We start from the raw sequence: 22,331 nt of genomic DNA on the forward strand, positions 1-22,331 counted from the left end.
ACAGATAAGAGCCAGTCCCTGCCCCTCGACGGGCCCGCAGGCCATTACTCCGCTGCTTTTGAAAAACGTCACCGACGCGAAATCTCCCCCGGCCTCCCGCCCCGTGGCCCGTCTGCGTTTCGGGCGGCGAGTTTCAGGGGGTTGCACAACGCCTCGGACGTGCACGACTCTCCTTTTTTTCTTGGTTTTGGTTTCCCCCCCCCCTCCCCCCCTCGCCGATCCCCAGTCCTCAGAGATGTTCCCCGGGGCTCCCCCCCTCCCTCCTGTCAGAGAGGCCGCGGACCGAGCGCGCGGCGCCCCCCCCCCCCCCGCGCGTGCGCGCGACGCTCTCGCGCCCCCCCCCAGGCGGCCGGCGCCCAGGGTGCGGCCCGGCCCGGCCGGGGGCGGGGCCCCGCCGCCATCCGCGCCCCTATTGGTCGGGCCCCTCCGCCGGGCCGGCCCCCGCCGCTCCCCATTGGCCGAGCCCTCCGCCGCTCAGGGAGCCCGGCCCCGCCCCCTCGGAGTGGAGTGAAATAGAGGCGGCGCCATGTGTCTGTCAGGGGCCGGCCGGGGCCAGGTACGGGCGGGAGGGAAGGAGGGAGGGAGGTGGGCGGGCGGCAGACAGGCAGGCAGGCAGGCAGGCAGGTTGGGGCGCCTCCCGCGCGCGTAGGACTCGCTCGGGCCGCCCTTCCTTCCTTCCTTCCCTCCTTGCTTCCCAGGTGGGAGCCGTCGGGGTCCGTCGGAGCGGCCCCTCGCGCCGCCGCCCCGCTCCCTCGCCCGGTGCCGCGGCCGGCCATGGCCACTCGGGTGCTGGCCCTGAGCGCCCGGCTGGGGCCGCCGCCGCCACCGCCACCGCCGCCCGCGCACCAGGACCAGCCCGTCTTCGCGCAGCTCAAGCCCGTCCTGGGCGCCCATGGAGCCGCCGACAGGGACGCCCCGCTCTTCCCCGCAGACCCGCTGAAGCGGCACCCGCAGCACCACCCGCACCACCCCCCGCAGCAGCAGCAGCCGCCGCCGCCGCCGCCGCAGCAGCAGCAGCAGCAGCAGCAGGCGGGCGGCGCCCGGATCCCCAACAACGAGGAGCTGGTCCAGGTAGGAGCTGCCCCGCCCTGCTCTTTCACCTCTTCGTCCCGCTCCCCCTGGCCCCGTCCCCCTGCCCTGCTCCTTCCCGGGCCTCGCCTTGTCCCGCTCTTTCCCTCCGCTTTTCCCCCCCAGTCCCGAACTCAGCGCCGCTCCCCACCCCGGACGGACGGACGGACGGACGGACGGACGGACGGCATGAATGCCCGATGCCGCCCTTCCCGCCGGGCGGGATCCCTCTGTCTTGTCTCTGTATGTGTGTGTGGGTGGGTCTGTGGCTTTCGGGGGGAGCGAGCTGTGCCGGCCGGTCCCCGAGGCCGAGGCCGCCGGACAGCCGAGATGGACGGGTTTGCCCGGGGCCCCGCCTCGCCCCGGAGACAGCGAGCCCCGCATTGGGCAGGGATGGGCTCTGTCTGGTGCCCAATTGTCCATTCCTAACGTTTAGCCCGGTGCGCCTGATAATGTTGGTATCTGTTAAGCGCTTACCGTGTGCAGAAGAGCACTGTTGTAAGATACGGAGTAGATAGAGAGTAATCAGGTGGTCCCCTCGTGAGGCTCCCAGTCTTCATCCCCGTTTTACAGAGGCGGGAACTGAGGCCCAGTGAAGGGACTTGCCCCCAGCCCCCCAGCCGACAAGTGGCAGAGCCGGGACTCGAACCCATGACCTCCGAGTCCCCAGCCCGGGCTCGTTCCACGGAGCCACGCTGCACATAGTGAGCGCTCAGTACATAGTCCTGAACGAACGGTGGCCCGCCCCCAACCCCCGCCGCCCGCTTGCCGGCTGCCGGGCCCAGCGAAGCAGCTACGCCGCCCTCCAAAGTCTAGGTGTCAGTTTCAGCCGTCTGCCCTTTTCTTTGTTTTTCCGTTAAAAAAAACCCAGGCGGAGACCCAAGAGTCGAGGGAGGCCGAGGGGAGCGAAGCGGCCTTCCCTTAGCGGGCGCGTCAATGTCTCCGCGGAGCGGTGTTGAAAGGCGGCAGTTGGCTCTCCACTTGCCCGGCGGCCGAATTAGAGCCACCGCCTGTTTCTCCCGCCCACGCACAGTCAGTCACAGAGCCCAGAAAAAACTTCCAGGGACTTTCGGCAGGTCCGTCCGTCCCCCCGTCCCCCCGTCCCCCCCCCCAAAAAAAATGAAAAAAAAGAAAAAAACCTGGAAGCCGCCCCGCGTGCCAACAGCTGGAAGAGCTAAAAGGAGAAACCGCTAACCGCGACGTGAGCCCGGTGCACGAAAGGGTTTAGTTGGGTTTCTTTCGAGAGGCTTTTCGGTTCCTAGCCCCTCGCTGTATTGTGGCCCTCTCCTAAGCCTGGCCTCCCCCCTCCGAGGGATCCTTTAATGTCCCAGCCCTCGAAGAGGGTCCCGTCGTTGGTGACGGCGGTGTCGCTCGCGTGATGGCGAGGTTACTTTTTTTCTTTTTCAACGGACGCCCGTCGGGGAAACCCAGTCCCCGGCCACAGAAACGATCTCAAGTCCAAGAGGCAAAGGAGGAGGAGGAGAGTGCCCGGCTGGCGTGGGCTACCGCCGCTTTGACCTGATTCAGCGGCAGTGGATCGTCCCGGCCGAACTGTTCAAAATAGGATTGATTTAAATCTCTTCTCTTTGGGTGGGAGAGTGTGTATAATAGTAATAATAATGTTGCTATGTGTTAAGCGCTTACCTTGTGCACAGCACCGTTTTAAGCACTGGGGTAGATACGGGGCAGTCACGTTGCCCCACGGGAGGCTCATCCCCCTTTTACAGATGGGGTAACTGAGGCACAGGGAAGTGACTTGCTCACAGTTACACAGCAAACAAGTGGGAGATACGAGATTCGAACCCATGACCTTTGACTCCCCAGCCCGGGCTCTTTCCACTGAACCACATATGTGTTGGGGGGAATCTTTCAAAATAGACAACTAGAGCACGGTAAAACGAAATCTTGTCTCTACTCCGGCGCTGCTTAGAACAGTGCTTGGCACGTTAGTAGGCGCTTCACCAGTACCATCATCATAATTTTTTATTGTTATTAACGTAAGGAACGATAGTCCGCCCAAGACTCGTATCGTGTTGGCTGTTTTGTCAGCCAACTCTTTTTAGGGGTGCTAAAGTGATACGGTATGACAGGACTTTTACAGCGCCAGGGGGAATGTAGCATTTGCCCACTGAAGGGTACATGATAAATATTTTGCTGATGACTCTCCTAGTAATGGATCGGGCTCTAGCCACCCACGAGTTCCTTAGCACCACTATAGGAGGGGATGATTTTTTCCTCTGGAGGTAATTAAAGATCTGTTGCAGATAGGGATATGAATAGGAACATTTCATTATCATATTAACCAATTAAAGAGGCCACTGATGGAAGAATGACTAGCTCAAATATGAGGGTTTTTGGGTTTTGGGTTTTTTTTGCACTGTTGTATGGACTCCTGGATTTCAGTGTGTCATTTTTGGAAAATGTAGTTGGTCTATTGACATACATAACCAAGAACTACCATGTAACATTTCATCTCAGATGCTTAAGGAAAATAACCAGAAACACTACCCTTATCCAAAGGTAACCAGGAAATAAGGATATAAATATAGTGGGTGAAAAGAATGGGAGAGGACTTGAGAACTCCTAGTAAACTGGAAGTATAGCAAGCCAACAAATCGTAGAAGCTTGAGTTTGTGAAAGGCTGTTTATTTCCTCAGAAGGATCTTTACTCTGCTTTTTTTTTTTTTCCTCTTCCCACTATCACGCACGCTTTCACTTGTTTGGTTCATTTCACCAGAGCGATGTGATGCTCTACTACTATCCAGTGTCATTTTTGAGCTGAGTACACTACAGATATTTCCAAAAGCCAGAAGAACTTGTCCTTTGAGGAACACTTCTCGTAGTTGTTGGCCTGTCTTCTTTTTTTTTTTCTTTTTCGGGGTTTAGTTCTCTAAGTGAATGATGGATGTTTGCCTTGCTTGCCTGACGACCGATGAATCATGAAGGTTGTGGGGTTGTTTGCTTTTTCAGACAAGATGCGAAATGGAGAAGTACCTGTCGCCCCAGCTTCCACCCGTTCCCGTCGTCCCAGAGCATAAAAAGTACAGAAGAGACAGCGCCTCCGTTGTAGACCAGTTCTTCACCGACAGCGAAGGGTTGCCATACAGTATCAACATGAATGTCTTCCTTCCTGACATCACTCACCTGAGAACTGGCCTCTACAAATCCCAGAGACCGTGCGTAACACACATCAAGACCGAACCTGTTGCCATTTTTAGCCATCAGAGTGAAGCTACTGTCCCTAACCCAGCCCCTACTCAGGCTCTCCCTGAGTTCACTAGTATATTCAGCTCCCACCAGACGGCAGCTCCAGATGTGAACAACATTTTCATCAAGCAGGAGCTTCCTACACCAGATCTCCATCTCTCTGTCACTCCCCAGCAGGGTCAATTGTACCAACTCTTGAGCTCTCCGGATTTAGATCTGCCCAATTCTACCAATCAAGCCGCAGTAATGGACACTCTTAATAACGTCTCCATGGCAGGCCTCAGTGCGCTCGCCTCGCCCGTTCCACAGACTGCAATGAAGCAATTCCAGGGTATTCCTCCCTGCACATACACAATGCCAAATCAGTTCCTTCCACAACAGGCCACTTACCTGCCTCCTTCACCCCCAAGTTCCGAGCCTGGAAGTCCCGATAGGCAAGCTGAGATGCTACAGAATTTAACCCCTCCCCCTTCCTACGCGGCTACGATTGCTTCCAAGATGGCAATTCACAATCCAAATTTACCAGCCACCCTACCAATTAATTCACAGAACATCCCAACAGTCAGATACAATAGAAGGAGTAATCCAGATCTGGAGAAGAGACGCATTCATTACTGTGACTATCCTGGTAAGTGGGCTTGCCTGGTAATGGACTGTCATTTGGTGTGGGGTTTTGTTTTTTTTTTTTTTAGTGTTTTTTTTCTCCCTTTTCATATTCAGTTTCATTGAAGCTCATAGGAACATGATGGAAATAACCTTCAGTTAAAAAAAGCAACAAGGAAAGCAATAATAATTGTCCTCCTTAGGTGCTTGCTGTATGCCCAGCACTCTTCAAACTGCTGGGGTAGATATAGGCTAATGAGAGTGGACACGGTCCCTGTCCCACGTGGGGCTCGCCGTCTTAATCCCCATTTTTACAGGTGAGGCAACCGAGGCACAGGGAAGTGACCTACACAAGGTCACATGGCAGACGAGTGGCAGAGCGGGGATTAGAACCCTGGTCCTTCTGAATCCCAGGCCTATGCTCTATGCACTGGGCCACGAGCTACTTCTCGCACTTTCCCTTTCCCTTCTGCGCTCTCCCATCACTCAACTCACACACCGATTCATTCATTTCATTCAGTAGTGTTTATTGAGCTCTTATTATGCGCAGAGCACTGTACTAAGCGCTTGGAATGTACAATTCGGCAAAGATAAAAGTAACTGTTGGCCTGAAACTGGTTGATTCCCACCTCTTCCTTCTCACAGATATATGATTTCCTTATCTCTCTTTAAACTTCTTTCTGGGAAGAGGGGAGTTCATAATGCATTTTAAATATAAAATCTATTTGAGCCATTGCTGCTGCTTTTTTTCCCCCTTAAATATACACCGTCCACGGGGGCCCTGAGAGAAGGAAGATGAATGGGTGAGGAAGAAGGCTTAAGCAATAACACATAAGGTGTACAGGTTTTAAAAGATGACCCGCCATTCTCGAATTAATATTTGATCCCAAATATAAATATAAAGTCATCCCACTGTCTGTACCCACTAGTTGCTGACATGGCAAGTTTCCACCCTTAAATATAATACAGTGTGTAATTTATTGACTGAGGTACATGATACGGCATGACAAATGCTGAATGAAGAAACATAAATGTTGGAGTCTGGAAAATTACAGTGATCTTGGGTAATAGCTTGAAGTTGTAGGCTCTAAAGCCCTTTTTAAGTTAGAAGCTGCCTTTTTTTTTTTTTTTTAAAGGTATGTTTTATTAGTGTGAAACACCTGTTGGAAGGCATGTGAGGCTTCTAGTTCTTGTTTGTACTAGACGATACTAAAATGAAAGATACTAAGAATCGATGCTAGGTAGCTTACAATTCTGCCTAAGAATTGATCTTAGGTAATAGTTTATAATTAGTAGTTTTCTTTGAAAAATTTAAAAACGACGTCTTTCATCTACCAGTCAGTTGGTTTTGTCATTTGTTTTGGTTTTCGCAGGGGTGGTAAGCTGCTTAATATGCTCTTGAGTATTTTAATCAAGTTTAAGTTTTCCAAAGGTTCTACAAACTGACAGACTCATTTGTTTTCCTCTCCTTTTATTTTAGGCTGTACAAAAGTTTATACAAAGTCTTCCCATTTAAAAGCTCATCTGAGGACTCATACTGGTATGTAATTTTCTTGTTAATTCTGTGAGTTGTGTAAATATCACAAGTGGTATTCATCCTTTTAAAAGCCGAAGCATGTTTGATCTCTTTCTGCTGTCAACTTTATTTATTTTTTTTAATGGTCTAACTCTGTAGTTCAGCTGGCTGTTCAACTAAAACATCTATTGAGTTTAGTTTCATAATGGCTTAAGTTGTCTCTTTGAAGACCCTTTGCTTTGAATTCCTCAGAAGTGTAAAGGTGACTTTTCTAAAAGAAAATCATTTTAGTATCTGACATTATACCCTTTTTTTAAAAGCACTTAGAAAATTCTATGAAAAATAATGATTTACTTAGCATTATCCATTAAATCACTCCAGTTGTGGCTCAGCAGGGTTATTTTGTCATTTCGCCCCTTAAACTCCATTCAGTCCAACCAAAAAAGGGTGCCTTTCCTGAATGTGTGCTTTCACTAAGCGTTTGAGTTAGAACGTGACAGCAGATTAGGGAGGGTTCTTCCGACAATGCTGGTCTCTCTGGATGCACTGTCGGAAGAAATTACGTGCCTGCGTTGGACGCGGTGAGTACTGCTTCTTGGGAGTTTTCCTCAACGCGAGGTTCTGAGAGTACACAGTGCCCATGTAATAGGAGGATTACGTGTATTTGCATTTTTCCCAGACATGCTTTCTTTGCTCTATGGTAAGTGGGGGTGAAATAATAGAAACGTTAAAATCAGTAGTCAGGAGTTGACGGTAATTTTCCATTTGTCGGTGGTAGCGCTGCATAAATTGAACAGAGGTAAATATTTTTTGAGGGAATCCTGAAAATTGTTTTTGTCCTTTCTTTCATCAAAAAAAGAACTTTATAAGAAAATTAAATGCACGATCTTATAATTTTAGCCCCTGTATCTTTTTTTCGAAGGTCACACCCATAGCTATTTAAGGTAAAACTGGAAAGGAGTCCTTTCAAGTGAGTGAACAGCCAAAGAGCAGAGTGGATTTTAAAATGAGCACTATTTTACCTTTTCACTTAGAGTAGTCATCTGAATAATTTGTAAGGGAAATTCAAAGAAAGGTTGCTAGTAGAAGGAATGACATAGCAAAATGTATCATTTGTATTGTTGCTGTGGAAACAAGAGTGTTCAGAAATTACTTGGGTTTGTTGAATTAGTGTAAAGACTTCAATCTCCCTAGGATAGATGTTACTATGGAGATAGTTTTGATAAGTGAAGGAGTTATCTCTAACTGTTGCGCTTAAAAAGTTAAGCACATTTGAACAAAGGTCAGTGCTGCACAAACTAAACGTGAAGTGGTAAATATTTTATAACATGGGTAACATTTCTAATATTAAAGAGAACATTGCAATAAATTTGATAGTTGTCCTCATTTGCTTTAAAAATAATTTATCATCGGGCCTAGAACAGCTGAACAAAAATAACCATCTGGCACTGAAGCAAAGCGAGGCTGTTTTAGTCTGATGGTTTGTAGGTACATACCTGTGGAAGTATGAATTACTGATATTTCAAGTGTATGTCCAGGAATAACCTGATAAAGGATACTTACAAAAGCTATTTGAAAATAGAAACCAAGACTTCCAAGTTGTGCCTAGCACCGCATCATATGGGAGTTTTTGTTCAATTAATATGAACGGTCGTAATCGTCTAAACAATGAAACCCCCCAAAAAGCCAAAGAATACTTTGTAAGTGAAGACATTAAAGGTGCTGTCGGTCGGTGTTGCATTCTGTCCCTGGAATTGGGGATGGGTCGGGCCGGGGAGGGGGGGTGGGCGGGGGAGAAATCATCTTGCATAGACTTTTGTTTTTACACTGGGGAGGGAAAAGATTAATTCCTGAAACTGTGAATGTTTTTCTGAAATCCCCTAAGAGGTGGGTGGTGAATCGCAAGGAAAGGATTTTCAGAAGTTAAAAGAATGCTGTCAACATCTCTGCCAATGGGGACGCTGGCAATGTAGTTATCAGGGAGATATCTGCTTTTTATTCCCGAGTTTGAATTCTTTAGTTCTAGGTATAGAATTATTCAACTGCTCATTCACCTTAACCTCTTAGATATAGGGAGCAAATACCCTGGAGTTGTGGAGTTTACATATGTCCAAACAGGGTCAAGTTAAAAGGACAACAAAAAAAGGATCTTTTCTAGATTTCTCTTTTCAATTTGGTTCAGCTTTTTCATGTACTCTTAAGTAGTCCTTCCCATAACTAATGCGAGACTAGGTAATCTAGTTTAATAAAGTTTTGTTTGATATTCTTTCAAATATCTTGGGGAGAGGAGAGTTTTAGCGGACTTGCCCTTCTGGCCAAACCCGTTCTTTAGTAATCACAGAGCTTGGAATCTGTTTTTTGTTTTGTTTTGTTTTTTTCCTAGTTTCTCGACAATACCCTTAAATTACATATGCTTATTACAGTCTTCCAACCAGTTTTTAAAAATAAAGTGTACCTGAAGTAAGCAAAACTCACGGGTTCTCTTGAAAATTATATTCTAACTTCTAATTCAAAACCAATCTTTCTTCCTATACTCAAACAAAATTTGGATGTTTGTGTCTGTCGGTTTACCCCTTACTGTTCTACTGAACTGTTTCCAAGTAGGGTCATTTCTTAAAAATCATCCAATACTGAAACATCATTCTTCAGGTCAAGGTTTGGATTACTCTAAACTTTATCTTTCAACTTAGGTTTTTGAAATATATACACGTGTATACATCTACATATATATAAGAACAGGTGTATATATATAAAATGTGTCTGTGTGTATATATAATATAGTGATATTTGTTAAGCACTTACTATTTCCTAAGTGCTGGGGCTGATATGAGGTAATTGGTTGAACTTGTGTGCCAGTAACTGACCTATAAAGGTCTTTTGGAAATCACATATTTGCCATGGAAATGCTAACTCTGAATATTGAATATGTTTCAAAGGTACAAAATGCAGTTGGAATTTTAGGGAGTCAGGGGGAGAAGCACTTCACCTCCTTTCTTTATTAATAGAAAGCCTTGTTTTTCAGGTACTTGGGACTCACCTCAAGTTAAACAGATAAGACAGACATAGCAGTTTCACAATGTTGTGTCATCCGGATCTATTAGGCTCATGTTTTTCTTCTAAAATATCCTCGTCTTCTCTTCAAGGGACAGATTTTTACTTCATAATCTGTGTGCATGATATAAAACTTAATGTTATAAATCACACAGTAACAAGTAAAATCTGAAGTTAAGATGAGAGCCAAAGGCCTTTTTTTTAAAAGTAAAATTTGCCAGTAACAATCACTTTTAAATTTTGCACTCCAATAAAACCTGAACACTCAGATGTGCCGAGGAAACGTATTTCTGATTTAGAATCTTCTGTAAATGACTTGTAAGTGTAGTTCAAGCACTGAAAGAAATTAGGCTGTGGACAGTTATGTTTAAAAAAAAAAAAAAAAAGTGCCCCACCATAATGGCATAGAACTTCAGGCTGTGCACACACCTAATTGTCACAGCAATTATTGATATGGTCAGGAGTCTTCAAAACAGTAGACTTAGATCCACATGGACATGTTTCAAATTCAGGAACTCTGCACATGCATGTCTGCAGTCAGTATTCATGTATAGACATGTTCCCTTCCTGGTCACATGAAAATCTTGCCATTAATAGAAAGGAGGGGTGTTCGGCAGCTAATATTAGTAACCTTCTAGATAGACTGATTGTTTTAGAGATGGGAAGTGCATCTGAGGCACTTCTAGTGTACCAAATTCTTTGGTTTAGTCCTTAAATTTCACAGAAACATGGAAGTAAATTATGAGGTTGGGTGGTCACAGCTTTCTTTATAACTCGCTTTCTTTCTCTGGAGCTGTGCATCATACCGCATTTGTTGTCAGTGTTCTAATGTCTGGCTTGATATGGGGGAAAAAAGTGTTTGGCAATCACTAGGATATGGTAAGAAAAGCATGTGCAGCAATTAAATTCAAGTGGAAGCTGTTCCTCACAAAATCGAGTAGAGAAAGAATAGCATCACCTGAAGTTTTCCTACAGTCAGTCATATTTGAGTGCCTACCTTGTGCAGAGCACTGTGTTAGGCCCTGGGAAGAGTAGACTCGGTGTCATCCTTGACTCGTCCCTCTTGTTCACCCCACACATCCTATCCGTTACCAAGACCTGCCGGTTTCAACTCTACAATATCGCCAAGATCCGCCCTTTCCTCTCCACCCAAATGGCTACCTTACTATTACGGGCTCTCGTTATATCCCGGCTAGACTACTGTGTCAGCCTTCTCTCTGACCTCCCTTCCTCCTCTCTCGCCCCGCTCCGGTCTATTCTTCACTCCGCTGCCCAGCTCATCTTCCTGCAGAAACGATCTGGGCCTGTCACTCCCCTTCTTAAACAACTCCAGCGGTTGCCTATCGACCTCTGCTCCAAACAAAAACTCCTCACTCTAGGCTTCGAGGCTCTCCATCACCTTGCCCCTTCCTACCTTTCCTCCCTTCTCTCTTTCTACCGCCCACCCCGCACGCTCCGCTCCTCTGCCACCCACCTCCTCGCCGTCCCTCGGTCTCGCCCATCCCGCCGTCGACCCCTGGGTCACGTCCTCCCGCGGTCCTGGAACGCCCTCCCTCCTCACCTCCGCCAAACTGATTCTCTTTCCCTCTTCAAAACCCTACTTAAAAATCACCTCCTCCAAGAGGCGTTCCCAGACTGAGCTCCTCTTCCCCCTCTACGCCCTCTGCCACCCCCCCTTTACCTCTCCACAGCTAAAGCCTCATTTTCCCCTTTTCCCTCTGCTCCTCCACCTCTCCCTTCCCATCCCCACATCACTGTACTTGTCCGCTCGACTGTATATGTTTTCGTTACCCTATTTATTTTGTTAATGAATTGTACATCGCCTCGATTCTATTTAGTTGCCATTGTTTTTACGAGATGTTCTTCCCCTTGACGCTGTTTATTGCCATTGTTCTTGTCTGTCCGTCTCCCCCGATTAGACCGTAAGCCCGTCAAACGGCAGGGACTGTCTCTATCTGTTGCCGACTTGTTCATCCCAAGCGCTTAGTACAGTGCTCTGCACATAGTAAGCGCTCAATAAATACTATTGAATGAATGAATGAATGAATGAAAATTGGTAGACACATTCCTTGCCCATATGGATCTTGCAGAATTTCCTATTTTGCATTATTGAGAAATAGTTGAAGGACATGAAAAGATTAGTTGCGGAAGTTGTTTTTTTTTGGATTATGTTCCATAATAGGTTGCACTGATTCTGTTGGCCACCCTTTCTGTCAGTAGAGATCGTAGTAAGAGTATTTATAAGGCACCTGCTATGTGCACAGGACTGTGTTAAATGCTGGGAAAGAATGCACAGGTAGAGATTAGACACAGTCTCTGTTCTTCAGAGGGCTCAGAGTCCAAAAGATTACTAATATTGATGTCCTGAGAGCAGATTATTAAAGGGAACTGAAGAGGTTATCAGGATTGCCCAGATGTTAATGTAGAAATACTTTGCACCTAGTCAAATGCTTAGCAAATGTCAGAAATAAGGAACTTTTGTTTTTTGTTGTTCTTTTCCAATGATATTTGTTAAGCGCTAGGTGCCAGATGTACAAGTTGCCTGCCTATACAAGTTAATCAGGTGGACACAAGCCTTGTCCCTCCTGGGGCACCCAATATTAATCCCCATTGTACAGATGAGGTAACTCAAACACAGAGCAGTGAAGTGACATGTTCTAGGTCACCCAGCTGAGATTAGAATCCGGTAACTTTTGACTCACAATCCTGTGTTCTATCCACTAGGCTACACTGCTTCTTTGAAAAGAATAATTGGCATATATAATGTTGGTATTTGTTAAGCGCTTACTATGTGCAGAGCACTGTTATAAGCGCTGGGGTAGATACAGAGTAATCAGGTTTCCCACATGAGGCTCACAGGTTTCATCCCCATTTTACAGATGAGGTAACTGAGACACCGAGAAGTCACTGCCAAATAGCGGAGCCGGGATTTGAACCCATGATCTCTGACTCCCCAGCCTGTGCTCTTTCCATTGAGCCACGTTGCTTCTCAGCCACGCTGCTTCTCATGCTTAGCATATATCAGTCAGTGGTATTTATTGAGCACTGTACTAAGCTTTTGGGAGAGTGCATTACACCAAATTTAACAGACCTATTCCCCGCCCATAACGAGTTTGCTATAAATGAAAGATTTGAGCAGGGGTACATAACAAAATAGGAAAGCTGTGCTTTTTCAGTAAAATATCCCTGGAGGTTCAAATAAGTTAGAATAGTCTTATTGCTTTATTTCTACCTTTCTTGAACATCTTCATTAAGTTTGTTACAAATGTAACTAACTGCCCATGGCTTTGAAAACTATTTCTTAATTTGGCATCCACGTATTAGTTCAGGTCCATAGGAAACTTGTTTTGTTGCTGCTGTTTTCTTAAAAAAAACAAAAAAACCCCCTGTTTTTATTCTCTGGGAAAACATTTTTAACCCCCTCCCCCCAAAAGAAATTCTAAGCATGAAAGCATAAAAACTCTTTCTGTCAATTGTACACTGAGGATTAAATTGCTTTCAGAACATTTGATTGCTGATAAGGAAACCACTGACACAGGAGATTGGTTTATCAAGTTAGGGCATTCCCAAAACAAACCATGTTTAACCAGAGTAAAAGCAATTATCAACAGAGATTCTTGTTTTAACAGAGATGAGTATTTACTTTATGAGCATGGAATTTCATTTAAAAACTTAGATCTTGAAATGGTTCTTTAAACTAGTTGTCTAACAGATGAGCCACATCTTTCATTGTCAAAGGAGTCAAGCATTTGAAACATTTAAAATCAGGAAGCAGCATACCTAGTGGGTAGAGCATGGGCCTGGGAGTCAGAAGGACCTGGCTTCTAGTCTGGGCTCTGCCTATGTGACCTTGGGCAAGTCACTTAATTTCTCTGGGCTTCAGTTACCGCTCTGTAAAATGGGGATTGTAATAATTATGGTACTTTTAAGGGCTTACTATGTGTCAGGCACTGTTCTAAGATAATGTCCCAGGTACTTTTCTGAGCTCTATGGTAGATAGAAGGTAAACAGATTGGACACAGTCCGTGTCCCATATGCGGCTCATAGTTTTAATCAACACTTTACAGACATAAGTAACTGAATCATGGAGAAGTGAAATGACTTGCCCAAGGTCACACAGCAGACAAGTGGCACAGCCAGGACTAGGACCCAGGTCCTTCTGAATCCTGGGTCAATGCTCTGTCCACTATGCCATGCTGCTTCTTTTAGTTGCCAATTCTTATGTAAATCTCTGATCTAACTCTTATCCATTATCTATTATATTATTATAATAGACACAGTATAATATAATATTAACTATTATGTAGTACCTATTATCTAACTCTATATCTAACAGATATATCTGACAGTTTACATCTATTGCCTCTCCCTTCATCAGACTGTAAGCTCCAGCAACAGGAATCATGCCTCTTACTTCCCCAGGCTCCCCTTGCACTGAGTATGTGGCTCTGTTTACACTAGACCCTAGGGACAGGCATTTATTCCTCTAATATTTGAGTGTAGTTCTGTATTTCTACAGTGAAATCATCTAGCAGGCAGGAAAGGAGATGTTGAGCATTTTGTCGATGTGGTTGGAACAATTTGTAGACTCATCTGAATAATTAATTCAGCATCAACAGGATTTAAGGGTTTACTGAAACGAACATGTTGGAAACATAGAAAGTAAGGTCAAGGTGAAATCCTTATCCCCTTATAGATATCGTGACCTAATAGGAGGGACATAATTGATGAATTCTCCATAAAGAGGGAGAACGTATAAATAAATTAAACAAATAACCGCCAACAGATTAAAAACATCCATGTTGAGGAGACCATTGGGGTGTAGCCAGGAAACTAGGGGGATTATCCCGGAAATGTAACTGGGGGAGGGGAGGAAGTGTCGTAGTAATAACTCAGACACATAAATTCAGTTATTAGGATCAAATTCCATAGTCCCACATGCAGTTACAAGAAAGATAAAATGCATTTATTGCAAATACATTTTACGGCAGGAATCCCCAAATAGTCTCCCCACTCTTGACAAATAGAATTCATTGCAATAGCGATTGATATCCGTCTCCTGACATGAGACTGGAGATGTGCTGTCAGTGGGTGTTGTGTTTCTCTTGGCCAGTGTAATCTTGGTTATTAAGAAAAGATCATTTGATCAGTACGTCTATACAGAGCAGATAGTTTTCAGGATTTATGGATGAAACATTTCTTCTAATTTAGTGTCTCTTGTAAGAGAGTAAATTCTTGGCCTGGTCTTTGTATTTAATACTCAAACTAGATAGTTCCAGTGAGCCAGTTTCAAGAGAGATACATAGCCCATAAAGTTAGTTTAAAACAGAATTTGACCGTTTATATAAAAAATGACTATATCAAAGAAGATTTTTCAACAGTTCCTTTGTGTTCCTTAAAGCAAAGCTGTTAGTGTGTTTTCTAATGGAAGCTTAAGGAGCCTTTTAAAGCAAATTACAGCCACCTGTTCTTAATACCCATGTTGTCATTTTACTCCTGTGTCCATTACTTTTTGGTTTACTAAACTTACATCCTGTATCTGTTAACTTCAGTCACTTATTTAAAAAGACAGTTGACACCCGTTCCATTTCAAATCCTCGCCAAAAAAGCATTTCAATTACAGCATTTTGATGATTTTTAACCATAATTTTATGCATAGTATTTTTAGTATACAAGCCAATGTTGTTTGTTTAGCCTCTGGATGGATGATTTTGACTGTAATATTTTGTTAGGCTCACTCAACTTAAAAAGGCATTTCATGTTGAATGAGCCTAACAAAATATTACAAATTGGAGGTATCAGAAGGAGACTCTCCAAAAATCCAATTATGCTTTTGAAACCTCAGTCCTGTTAATAAAACTCTAGGGGACGGCAGTTCTGATCCCAGGGCGCTGTGAGGCTTTAATTCTGGCGGAGAAAGAAAGGGCTCGAGTGTCCTCTCTGCCCCAGAGTTGGTACCAGCTTCTTCTGGGATGTTTTGCTTGAACACAGTGACGCTTTCCTGAAGTGGAGGAGGGGATTACGTTTTGCTTTTCAAGTAAGGTATCTGTTTTGGTAGGCAGGCACCGGGGTCGAAACTATAAGACCGTATTTGACCAATGGTATTCTTGGTTGTGAAGTCCTTTAATCTGGCAGAAATATCAATATTTTGGAAATGTTATGGCTACTGTTTCACCCAAATTGGTTAAGTAAACAAATGACTCGTAGCTGCATGGCCAATGAAAATAATGGCTAAAAAGAGTTCCCTTGTCCCTTGTTTTTTAAGTAAACCCTAGAGTCTCATATCCCAAGCTCATTAAATTTAACAACGCAAAGGACAACTTGATTTCTTTTTTAAAATGGGGTCATTTTAGACACAATCTTTCTTACCAGTGGAACTAACTGAATTTCTCTTTGCACTAAATACAAACACAGTTGGTTCCTCAACTCTTCCACCTTTCACGAGGAACGAGAATGGAATTCTTGCCCCTTCCTATGAAGTGGAAATTCTCAATCATTCGTATTTATTGAATGCTTACGGTGTGCAGAGCACTGTACTAAGTACTTAGGAGAGCACAATAGATGGTTGCAATAACTGCATCATTGTCTCCTGAGACAAAATACAAGGATTTCCAAACTTTGAAAATGAATGGTTTTACCGTTCTTGTTTCCTGCTAGTGTAGGTTAAAAAGCAACCCTCAACTGAATGTTAACGTAAATATAAGGGGATAAAGATTTAACGCTCACGTGTTAACCTAAAAGTTGGACTTGTTGGTGAGAGAAGTCCGTATAATATTCCTATCTTGAGCTTTGAGGACACTAAAATGGAAGTACACAGCATGGTCTATCACTAAAATGTCATAATTGCTTCCAATTGATCAGTTAGTTGGAGATTCTTTTTAAAATGACTGACATATATATATATAAATATATAAATATATTGCTATTTATAGCTCTTTATAAATAAAAACAAAACAGGATTGCTTTTCCTTTGGGTCAGCCCCAATCAATCAATGAATCAATCATTTGTATCTCAATACATAATGTGGTAGAGATTGCTATTTCAACCGTTTTGGTTACTACCCTGTTTTCAGCTTAGACTCTGGCAACAGCAGTGTCTATTCTCACTTTACCTACTGTTCTCCTGCCCCTCCTGCTTCTCTCTACAAGTAGGAATTCTCCTAGGAGTAAAGTGGCTATCCCTCTCTTCTTCTTACCTCTTCCTAAGCCATGGGTAACTTCCCAGTTAATGAAAGGACCGATTGGACAGTAGTTTTAATTAAGCTCTGTGCAAACCATTTTTCTAAGCACTTGGGAGAGGGCACTGTTGCAAAGAGACCCAATCCCTGCCCTGGAGCCAGGATAAATATCCTAAAAAAGCTCTTCCCTTTTCCCAGCTCTTCACTAAAATCTCATCCTGATTGGCTTTTGGTGAGGAGTGATTTTTGTTGTGGCTGTTGCTGTTGTTTTTATTACTTATACAAACAAACCATCAGTCTGTTTTGTACCTTAGAGAAAGGTGATGATGTGGTTTTGGGGAAGTGCAAACACATCTCGTGCTAATTATGATTTTCCACATAAATATTTAAATATGCCAGTGTTATCTGCCTCCTTTTCCTTAGGTTGGATTTTTTCAAATTGATATGAACAAATTTGGGAAAAATTACTGTGATGCAAGAACATTTTGAATTATAATAATCAGTCAGCCACAGATCCCTTAAAGAAATATGCAACATTAAACTTTTAGAATTTTGTTTGAAGGCAACAGATTTGATTCCAAGAAACCCAACCAGGATAAAAAAGTAAAATCTTACTTACTAAATATCTAAAATATATGATGAATTAGTTAACCAAACTCATCTTTGGGGAAAATGGTATTTTCAAAATTTTATTCTAGTGATTGGAGACATGGTTGATTCCAGTCTGTTGCTCAAACCCATCAATCTATTGTAATTTAGAGGGAAATCCACCTTTGGAAAGTAAATGTACCTTATATTTAAGCATGATTTGAGCAGTATTTTATATAGCGTATTACTGGATTATCTTTGTGTTCATCCTGCCTCTGGATAAATGTCTATAAAGAGGAACCCTCATACTTACAATTAATATAATTAATCTTTTCCTTTTGAAATTAGATTTCCCGCTGGACCTCTTGACCATCCAATACAGTATATATATATATTAAAAAAAGAATAAATGGAAAGCAGATACTATGCCAGACAGCTTTTTTCTACTGGCATCTCAGTTGGGGCATATTTAGTTTGTGTTTTGAGGGTATCTTCCCCCGCAAAAGGGCCTATCACTTTTACTGTTAATTCTCTGCTAAAATTGTAAAAGGAATTTTAGCATCGCAGATGGCTGTATATGTATCACACGAAGTACTCATTTATATTGTACGTTCTTCATGGGAGTTGGTCAGTTTGCAGGGAACTCGACTACTGCAAGAATGCACAGTCTTCGGTAGCGTGTGAAACTGATGGCAAACAAAAATACCAAAGGGTGACGCGGTGTAGTCATGTAGGCCCACTGCGTCTGGACTGTGAGGCAGTTCTTCCCCTTTGGCCCAGAAAGATCCTCCTCTTGGACCCGGCAGAGTGGCTGTAGCCCGAGTTGCCGCTATCCCGCTTCCAAAAGGTAGTTGCTGGACCCGCGTACACCTGTGGCGGACAGATCTAGATGATCCTGTTCCTCACTAGTAGTCATCAAAACCAGAGTAGCGAAGAGTTTTTTCTGGAAAAACATATCGTTCTGCTTCCCCGTACAGCTCAACCTTGCAGATGCACCTTTTTCATGTTTTTTTGAAAATTGCCGTTCTAGCAAACAATTTAGATTTATCATCCCTTGCGTGGCCTTGACTGCTGGGAAGAAAATTAGATGGCTGTGACAGAAAAAAGGGGATGGGCAGTATCTATCTTTTCTTTAGATAACTTGGATGTGATTGTCTGATCGTCCATTTTTAATAAATTGGGTATTGATTAGTGTGCTACAACCATGCTGATTTGTTGGGGCTTGATTTTTCCTTCCTGGAAATGATGCTCAGATCTGAAATCATTTTCAGAACTCAGCACTCGCCTCGCCCCCCCCAGATTGTCACGAGCGTGGTCCCCCTGGCTAAGCTACTGTTTGTTTCCTCTTTCAGGGGAGAAGCCCTACAAATGCACTTGGGAAGGCTGCGACTGGAGATTTGCTCGCTCTGATGAATTGACCCGCCACTACAGGAAACACACGGGCGCCAAACCTTTCCAGTGTGCTGTGTGTAATCGGAGCTTCTCCCGCTCTGATCACCTGGCTCTGCACATGAAAAGGCACCAAAACTAAGGAGGACTGTTTCTCTCAGACGCCGTCAGTATCTATGCAATTCATTGCTGACGTTACGCAGTTAGATCTGGCAAGTTTTCAGCTCTGGACTTAGAAGTTCTCAAAACTGGAAATGTATATTGTATATTTGAGGAAACAGGGAAGACACTGTATTAATACCAAAGTGTTCAGGCATTTTAAGAACCTAATTTGCTCTATCTTACATGGCTTTGGTCAGAGGACATCATCTCATTACAGGTAGATATATCCCAATACATCATGTAGATGTCTGGGGAATCTTATCTCTCTCATTTCTCTCTTGCGTGTGTGTGTGTCTGTCTGTGTGCGTGCATGTGTTTGCAGTGTTTTTACCAAAGCAGTGTCCTTTTATCGTGACAATGTTTGGTAAACAAAGAATTGGCAGCCACATGAGTAGTAGTTGTGAATTGTAATACGTCAAGATTATACTTGACATTTTAAAATTAGACAATGTTCTTTGGAGATGCAGTATATCTGGCTATGCACAAGCAGACATTGAACAAATGGTTTTTATAAGTGTTGCGTATATTTACTATTGACTTTTTTTTTTGTAAATATTCAAATCTGCTTTATAGGTAATATTTTCTAGGATTCTTCTGGCAAAAAAAAACAACAACAACAAAATTGTATGTTCACAGTTGGAATTTTTTAACTACCTTTCCAAACACTAACAAAAAATTTCCTGTAAAGAAAAAGAAGCCTGATTTTATATATATAATATATATGTGTATATATATTATACTTATAAAAAAATTCTGAGCACTGACTAAATCATTTGAAATATTTCAAGGGGCAAACAATTTTACGTGAATTGTAAATGTCAGCAGCTTAATGAAAATAGTTACAATATACAGAATGTTAAACCTTATGATAAGCTAAACATAGTATCACTTTTAAAACGAAGGATTTATGAGGCAGTTTTCATATACTGTAAAGTTAAGGCTTGTTCAGTACTTTTGGTTCAATGTCAATTTTAGTTTTTATGCGGATGTTGCATGAACTTTATATTAATGTACAGTAAGGTAAAGGACACAGTAATTTTACTTAAATTACAGTGCAGTTTAGTTAATTCACTGTTAATACTGACGCAGTATCTGCCTTTAAATATTAAATGACATGTTGGAAATGAAACAACTACATTTATGCAATATATAGTGGTATTATGGTGATGCTGTTAACCAAAGGGCAGAGTGTAAAAATATGCCAAAAAGGGTCTCAATTGAAAGGAAACCTAATTTTGTTTAAAAATATTGTTTGTCTTTATTTATTTTGTGGTAATATGTTAGATTTTTTTTTAGAAGACAATTTTGCATATACTTGATAAATTATAGTTTTTCTTTGTTATACTTAACAATGTTGCTCTTAAAACAAAATGTAAATAATTGATAAATGGTGTACATAATTTTGTAAGAGGCTTCAATGTTTATACATGGAAAAACATGCAAAAATTGGTTGCTGTTTTGCTTCTTTCCCCCCTTATTTTTGTATTGTGGTATTTCCTATGCAAATAATGGAGCAAACAGCTGTATAGTTTAGAAAGGTTTTCTGAAATGGTTTATATATAAGAATTTTTTTTTTGAAAAATAAAAAGTGCCTAAAATATTCATGATGTCATCCTTTATGATTTGTCTTATTAAATAAAATGAATTTTTCGCTTTGCCAAGCACTCTGCTTTTTATCGAATGGGATTTTGTGTGAAATATATAAAAAGGATTTGATTGTATGAAACACTTTTGTTGCTTTTCAAGAAATGAGTGTTAAAACCAGCCCCAAATCACAGGAGTTTGGATGCCATTTTTGAATTGAAATCCCTAGAAGGAAGGTGATGAGCTTCATAATTTCCTGCCCTCCCTTCATTATGCTACTGATAGATATGGAACAAAGGTAAAGTTTTAAAATCAAAGATAAGAATCAGTGTTTGACTCCAGTTCTGATTTTTCAAGCCAACTTAATGCTTGTAGATGACCTTAATCTCATTAGCAAACATGGAAATTAATGCTCTATCTTAATTGTAAGCATCTTTTATGAGTGCTGGCTTAAGCAATAAGCAAAAGTGCATATTTGAACACAAAGGAGTGAAGAAGTATTCTAGTGTTACCAAACCTATTTTTTTCGAATATAAATATATCAAATATCTTCTAATGGTATTTAAGCACTTACTATGTGCCAGACACCGCACATGTATGTTGCTGAACCACTGAGTAGATAAAAATTAGGTTGAACCTAATTAACTGCAAATTAGCAGTTTTAATGAAGAGGTAAAGGTGGATTTTAGCAACACTGAAAGTTGAGGTGTCGTGATTTGGTGACAGGTTGAATATGTGGGTTACATGAGAGATGAGTCAAGGACAATGCCAAGGTTACAGGCTTAGGAGACAAGGAGGATGGTGGTGGTGTCTACCGTGATAGTGACCAGGGGAGGACAGGGTTTAGGTAGGAAAATGAGCTCTGTTTAGTTAAAGTTAATTAAGTTTGAGGAAGCAGCCCCGCTGTCCTGCCCCTCCCATTTTCTGCCTTTAATGATCCTGCCATGTACTTTGTTGATAAAACCAAAACCACTACTATAATAATTATAAATATAACAATATACAATATATACAATAACTGGAATTATTTACTATGTAGCAAGAACTGTACAGTGTACTAGGGTGCATACATGGTAATCAGGTTGGACACAGTCTTTTCACAATCTACTTTGGAGGGAGAACAGGAAGTTAACCCCCATTTTGCAGATGAATGAAGGAATAAATGGCATTTGTTAAGCACTTAGCGTGTGACAGGCACATAGAACAAGCAAATTGATGCTCACAGTCTTGATGCCCATTTTAAAGATGAGATAACTGAGGTATGGAGAAGTTAAGTGACTTGTCCAAGATCACACAGGTAAGTGGCAGAGCTGGGATTAGAACCCAGGTCCCTCTGACTCCCAGGCCCGGGCTCTTTCCACTATGACTCATTCAAGGTCATACAATAAAGATGGGATAAATAATCCAAGTCGCCTGACTCTCAGGTCCATGCTATATCCTCCAGGCCGGGCTACTGATTTGTCTTGATCTCCCCATCCCGGGGCTCAGCGCTTAGAACAGTGCTTGGTATATAGTAAGCGCTTAACAAATACCATCATTATTATTATTCATCTGGGAGGTTGGAGGAAACCACCCTGGGGAGTCTGGTGGGGAGGAGATGAAAGAGAAGGGGAGAAGTTTGAAGAGCTCGCCCTCCTTTCCCCAGATGAATCAGTCAATTGTATTTATTGAGCACTCACAGTATGCAGAATGTTCATTCAATAGTATTTATTGAGCACTTACTATCTGCAGAGCACTGTACTAAGCGCTTGGAATTGGTAACAGAGACAGTCCCTGCCCTTTGACGGGCTTACAGTCTAATCCGGGGAGACAGACTGACAAGAACAATGGCAATAAATAGAATCAAGGGGAAGAAGATCTTGTTAAAGCAATAGTAAATAAATAGAATCAGGGTGATGTACATCTCATTAACAAAATAAGAGTAGTGAAGATATATACAGTTGAGTGGACGAGTACAGTGCTGAGGGGATGGGATGGGAGGGGGG

At 42.8% G+C, this 22,331-nt stretch overlaps 1 protein-coding gene across 2 annotated transcripts; it reads left to right on the plus strand.

Annotated features, from left to right (window-relative positions):
• Nucleotides 1-608: 608 nt before the first annotated feature.
• KLF5 (Kruppel like factor 5) lies at nucleotides 609-20,423 on the plus strand. Of its 2 annotated transcripts, none has more exons than XM_029055584.2 (4): nucleotides 609-1,071; nucleotides 4,039-4,903; nucleotides 6,359-6,418; nucleotides 18,564-20,423. In XM_029055584.2, the coding sequence occupies exons 1-4, from the start codon at nucleotides 775-777 to the stop codon at nucleotides 18,740-18,742; spliced, it is 1,401 nt and encodes a 466-aa protein (XP_028911417.1). In that variant the 5' UTR covers nucleotides 609-774; the 3' UTR covers nucleotides 18,743-20,423. The 2 variants fall into 2 exon arrangements, with proteins under 2 accessions (XP_028911417.1, XP_028911413.1); XM_029055580.2 differs by lacking the exon at nucleotides 609-1,071 and adding an exon at nucleotides 2,336-2,658.
• Nucleotides 20,424-22,331: the final 1,908 nt, after the last annotated feature.

The sequence above is a fragment of the Ornithorhynchus anatinus genome, chromosome 2, assembly GCF_004115215.2.
Source record: "Ornithorhynchus anatinus isolate Pmale09 chromosome 2, mOrnAna1.pri.v4, whole genome shotgun sequence".
In the NCBI taxonomy this organism is placed as follows: domain Eukaryota; kingdom Metazoa; phylum Chordata; class Mammalia; order Monotremata; family Ornithorhynchidae; genus Ornithorhynchus; species Ornithorhynchus anatinus.

Coding starts and splice junctions, on each gene's coding strand:
- KLF5 (XM_029055584.2), top strand. CDS start 775: ATGGCCACTCGGGTGCTGGCCCTGAGCGCCCGGCTGGGGCCGCCGCCG. Junction 4,904..6,358: donor TCATTACTGTGACTATCCTG/GTAAGTGGGCTT, acceptor CTTTTATTTTAG/GCTGTACAAAAGTTTATACA. Junction 6,419..18,563: donor TCATCTGAGGACTCATACTG/GTATGTAATTTT, acceptor TTCCTCTTTCAG/GGGAGAAGCCCTACAAATGC.